This window comes from Pyrgilauda ruficollis, unplaced genomic scaffold (assembly GCF_017590135.1).
Source record: "Pyrgilauda ruficollis isolate IOZ18807 unplaced genomic scaffold, ASM1759013v1 scaffold13, whole genome shotgun sequence".
Lineage (NCBI taxonomy): Eukaryota > Metazoa > Chordata > Aves > Passeriformes > Passeridae > Pyrgilauda > Pyrgilauda ruficollis.
In genome coordinates, this window is record NW_024511432.1 from 1,520,768 (window position 1) to 1,526,767 (window position 6,000).

Sequence of the window (6,000 nt, forward strand, 5' to 3'; positions counted from 1 at the left end):
CCAAATTTTGCCCTCACTTGTATCCATGGAAGCACAAACAAATCACCAGTGAGCTGGGTGGCTCTGTGTTAGGGCAGCTCCACAGCTAAAAGTTCAAACTCTGGGAGGGAGCCACGTGTCCTTTTCAGCTGAATTGGCTGAACGTGGACAGAAATTTTAAAAAATAAAAGGAAAGCCCTAATCTAGAACGCACGTTAATTATGATCACAATTTTTAATTACAAAATCCTGTCACCAGCTAATGATGGGCTCCAAATGAGAATAAGGTCAGAGAAGAGCAAAGCACAGCTGAAATCACAGGCACCAGGAGACTCTTTCAAGAGACAGCTTTCAAACCTCCCCAACATTTGGGTTTTTCCTGGGCTGATCTCTGTGAGGAAAGGCAGAGGAAGGCCAGGATCTGCTTTGTGTGCTCCATCCCTGCCTGACACAGGGAGACAATCTGAGCAGCTCCTGTGTTCTGCCACGGTGCCTTTGCCATCTCCACTGGAGAGATGCACTTGATTTTGTTCTCCAGGAAGAGACCACAACTCATCCTGACTTTTTGTGCTCCCAGGCTGAGCTGAGGCTCTGCTTGTGGCCAGACCCCTCACTGGGGCTGCCCCCAAGGTTCACTGGCAGAAATATCTGAAGTTTTAACCATTTTTTGAGTTATATACGGTCAGTGTGCAGACGGAGCTCCCTAAGGCTGAGAAGAGCGCCCGGTGGCTTCCCCAGATTTGGGATCAGCCAAGTTCACAACTGAAATGCACACAGATTTTTTGGTACCTACTGCCTCTGTATGTTAATCATTGTCTAACCAGGGCTGAGATGATAATGCCAGTTTTACAGTGATAAGGAATGACACTGAGGATGTTCTCATCATACCTGACCCCTGCACTGCTTTTCCTTTCAGTTCCTTTACTGGCTACAGCTCCTCTAGATGCACATTGTAAAAGAGAATTGTCCTGCAATACTTTCCAGGGTGGCTTTTATCTACCAGGAAATCCTAGTTTTGGTGCAGATAATTTGCAGTTAACAAATCCCCAAATTACATGTGCTGGGCTAGAATGTGAAGAGGTCACAAGTGTGGGTTTAGGGCTTGAACTCACGCAGCCAAACTTGGTGCCAAAGCCAGTATTGTGAAACCTGTACACACAAATGTAGGGCAGGAGGGGGTTTAAACCCTGGCCACGTGCGGGTCAGCCTCTTTCTACATCAGGTTTTAGCAAATAGAGGAGTTTTTGAGATACAGAACATAGCTGTGATTTAGTGACCCCAAATCCTAGAGGAGCAATGATGAAGGTGCTGTTCAGGCACTGGAAGCTCAAGGGATGATAAATCACTCCCAAAACATCTCTGGTGGCTTTTGCACGGTCTGAAGTGGGTCAGACTCCTGCAGGGCTGGGAAAGATTTCACCAACCTCGTGCCAGGGTCCCAAGGATCAGTGTGGAGTGTGGGGCTGAGGCAGGACAATGAGCACCACCCTGGCAGAAAGCGCTCCCCAACTCTCCGATGAAGAATTGGGGCTGCATTGCAGCAGTGCTTCACATCTTCACCAATATGAGACAGCTCTGACAGGAGAGTGAGGGAATGGCCACTAACCACACATCAAAACTGAAAATGTGGGTTCTAGTGCCAGCCAAGGTGAAGGAAACAAACTTGTACAGAATGGGAAAAATTCTGCTGTTGCAACACATATTTCACATAGGAAAGACAGAATTAGCAGTGATTTTTGCTCCTTTGCTTTTGCCAGTCTTTCTATTTAAACCTTACATATTTCTTATATCACTCCCATAAAGCGTTCTATTCTTTATTTTGAATTAATCTTAAAATATTTGGCTATTTGAAGGTGGAAAATCCAATTTGCCAATATCTGGGCAAATCTCAGAATGACAGCAACTTCATGAAGAAGAAACATCTAAGCACAGGAAGTGCTCCACAGAATTATTCCACCCAAAATTTTGATGAAATAATGTTCTGAAGAAGGAAAGTGCTGGTTTCAAGAAAGCATGACCTTATTTGAAAATAGTCCAATTTTCACTTTTGGAATTGTTCAGAAGGTAAGAAACTGAGCTGAGTCCACCAAGATAAATATTTCATCCTTTCCTGTTCATGTTTATAGAGGGCAAAGCTGTCATCATTTACTAGGGAAAACACAGATGAACCTTAGGAGAGATATAAGCAATCTTAAAAAAATCCAGTATAATTCTAAAAAAATACCTAAAATGAGGTTGTTTCTTGATTCTAAGAAATTTTAAAATATTTTTGAAGCCACAAGGAAACTCTGATTTTGAATTACCTCAGCTGGACAGCAATAGATTTCCATGCATGGCCATTACATGTATTTTTTGAAGTTATTTTTACAAACCATAGAAAAGGACACTTACACAAGACAAACAAGCTAATTTCAAAGCAGCTACTTCCCGAGAGAGCTGGTTAGTCATTAACAGCTAAACAAATAACACAATACTGAGTTCGATAAAGTTCAGAAAAAAACTCAACCTGTCAGTTCTACTGCATGAATCAACAGAGAGCCCAAACAGATACTGGTGGTTCGTTTACAAAATTATATTGAATTTCAGGGAAATTTGTGCTGCTTCAAAAAGTGAAAAGTATCTTCTTGTTCAACGGGAAGTGACAAAGCAAAACATCTGTGTTAAATGACATTTCTGGAATAGGATGGGAGGTGGAAAACTTTCTGCAAAAATAAGATCCAGTCTAGCTGGAGCTTACAAAAATTATATATATCGAAAATCCTTGATTTGGGGACAGCCAGAGCTTTACAGAAGGTAATTTTAAATTCAAGTTCCTTTGGGCCTTTTAACTTTACTTGTCTTCTGACCTCCCTCCAGGCCCCACAATAGTAAGTCTAATAATTTTATATTGTAGGTGATATCCCTACTGAAACTCTGATTTCTTTGGATAAGCCAGTTAATGAGCAAATGTGAAAATCCCATCTTAATTTCACTAAGCTTCTTAACAAATTAAAAGCCTGCCAAAACTCTCCAAAGGGATCGTTAATGCCCGGATCTCATTCAGTTGCACAAATGGTTTCGGGCAAGATGACCAAATGCCCTTTATTTTTACACAGCGAGCAGTTGATTTCACAGGATGGAGCTCACTTTATGCCAGAGTACTTTTGACTGCAGAAAAATTAAATACCACACAAAGCGCTTTACTCCTGCGAACCAAGCGGAAGTCTCGGCGTATAAACACTCCCGCCTCCCAGCCAAGTCCTTTGTGCCCTAAAAGCTGTTGGACCATCATGGTAGCCAGAAAAGGAACACAAAGCTAGCAATGATTTGGATATTGCTTCTCAATTCAGGTTCCCAGGACCAACTCAAACAGGGCACACGGTCATGGACAAATGTTGTTTGGGACAGCATGTTTTCCCGAGGATTAAATGTCAACTGAAGTCGTACACGGGAAAGGAACACACATTTGAACGAGAAATATTGGTAATAACTCCTCTCATATGCAATACAGCAGGACAAATCCAGGGTATGCCATGAAGACCTCTACCAACACCTGCAAAACCTGGTGGGCTCTTCAGGGCATGACGCTCAGCCCACCAATGAAAAGAATAACCCAAAACAGGACCGACCAGCGAAGGGGTCATGTTTCAGCCCAAGCATAACCACGGATCCAACAGAGGTTGACAGGTCAGCTGCTTAAATATTACCCCTTCCACCCTTTGCCCCATATCTCCCACCAGCCTTTCCTCTGTGTCCAGCTTTACAGCAAAAGTAGTGGAGCTTATTCAAGAGAAAAAGAACAAGAATCTCACCGGTGTTATTGGGGAGCACGCGGAGGTTGTCGAATTCCAGCATGGTATAAGAGGAGTCCAAGGAGTCGACATAATCTGGCATATCCATGTCCATGATGGACTGACAAAGCTTCATTATTACTTGACAGCAGCGGGGGAAGTGGCAGAAACAGCCCCACTGTCAATCACGGCCCCGGTTTCCTCTGCAGAGAGAGACACCCCGGTCCTCGCGATGACAAATCATTACCCAGCTCTGCCCGCAGTCCCTCCCCGTGCCAGAAGAGAAGGGACGAGGCCAAACCCTCTGGCGTAGTCCCCTCCCTTCCCGGGGTGCATCTCGCTCTCTGGCTCCTGATAAGGTGATGTAGATAAGGCCTAGGCTCAAGCGCCTTGGATTGCATCTTCGGGTCGATACAGCCGCATTTATGGCTGCCCTGCACAAACATTTTGAGAAGGGCTGAGGAGAGGCCGTCACACACATGTGTCACTCTCCCAGAGCAGAGCAGTGGTCACCTCCAGTCACCAGTTGTCACCTTGCTGGCCTACCAGCCCTTGGGGAAAGAGCAAACGGTGTCACTTGAGGCTCGTGAGGACAATAAATCAATGTCCTACCGAATGAAGACCATTAAGGCAGGTCAGCATTGAGAACCTGAGTCACTTCCCTGAGACACCACAGTGCTCACACCTCGAGTCGCAGCTGGAAGGGGAAAATGAGGCTTCATTCCGGCTGTACACATGGTCTCACCCTGCTCCAAAAGCAGAGGCGAGGTGCAGGAGGTGACTTCCACTCACCACCCTCTCACCTGTGTCTTCCTCCCGACTCCAGGCAGCCCCAGTGTCCCAGAGCTCCCTCTGGGGAAGAGCTGGGCTCTGCTGGTGAGTTGTCATCATGGAAAGTTTCAAACGATGGCAAATGATGGAAATGGAAAAGGCTGGGAGGACTGGGCAGACTCCCTCCCAGATGTCTGGTGTTGCATTTCACGCTGACCCCCTCCTGGCTTTTCTGGGAAAGGTCTGTAGTACAGAAATTAAATTCCATTTTTTCCCCTACAGGCCCATGTTCTTTGGTCTGAGGTTTTTTGGGTTTTTTTTTTAATTTACTGAATTTTACACAAACCAGCTTTTTCGATTTACTGAATTTTACACAAAAGTTCTTTCCTTGTTAAAGCCCATGAGCTGTGCTTCAAAAGGCTGGAAGTGAAACTCAGCCATGCAAAGCCATAGAGCTTGGAGTGATTAGTTTATTCCCACTTTGATCTTCCAGATGCCCTCCCTGACATTACAGCTCCCTCTCCAGTGACGTGCTTTTGTGTCAGAGGGTCTTTCCTCTCCATGAGCTGTTCTGAGACATCCAGGTCAACATCCTGTTGAATCTGGAGAAAAAGAAGAGTTCTTGAGAAACAGGGAGACATGTTGCCAGAAAAGGAGTCTTGGCCAAAAGGATGGGATTGCCAGACTGCCTGAACTCTCACTGAACCGAGGAGCAGGCCGGCCTCAAGGATCCCAGCAATCTCCAAATAGCAAGAATTATTCCAAAATCTGGATCTTTAATTGCTTTCATTATACTAATTTGATTTAATCCCCATTTCACTTTTTGTTTTAATATCTTTTTCCGTATCCTGGGGCTTTACAGTAGACATTGTAAGGGGTTAACTCTAGATAGGCTTTTCCTCTATAAAGATTGGGTGTAGAAACTTTTAGCTTTACTTTCTTATCGTTTCTGGGAAATAAAATAATTTCATGTGCCATATTTTCCTTTTCCTTCTTTCCCTTTTTAAGGACGTGTTGTAACCTGGTGCACAAATGAGTCCTTGCTCAGATAAGACGTTATGTTTTTATCCTTGGACTGTGCCCCAGGCTCCCAGTAATGCCAGCATCAGCTAAGTTGGGATCTGATTACTTGTTCTTGCCTCTTACTCAATGTCAGGCTTGATTATGCCCATTAATCTGGTTGTTTTGTTTTTTTTTTTTTTTTAAACTGAGCTGTGGGCACCATCCTGCCTGATTCTCAGCAGTCTGCTACTATTACAGCAAGATTTTTCACATTTCTACAATTCTAAGGTTTTGGGGTTTTATTTTTTTTTTTGGTGATTTTTTTTTAATGATTTCTCACCATTAAAATAGCCATTTTGGTATTTATCAAGCTTTTGGGCAGCTGTGGCTCAGAGAGGAGAAATCTGGGCTCCTGCCCTGATCTTGTTGGCTTTAGAGATCTCTCAATGTTTTCCATCCCTCAGTCTGATGTGAGGGTG

General features: G+C 44.2%; 1 protein-coding gene across 1 annotated transcript in view; it reads right to left on the reverse strand.

Annotated features, from left to right (window-relative positions):
- The window catches only part of LOC121348784 (hepatocyte nuclear factor 4-beta-like), a 28,462-nt gene extending 24,578 nt beyond the window's left edge, over positions 1-3,884 (reverse strand). The window contains exon 1 of the mRNA XM_041458677.1: positions 3,770-3,884. Coding sequence (XP_041314611.1) covers positions 3,770-3,884 — 115 coding nt within the window. The remainder of the gene's footprint in view (positions 1-3,769) is intronic.
- Positions 3,885-6,000: the final 2,116 nt, after the last annotated feature.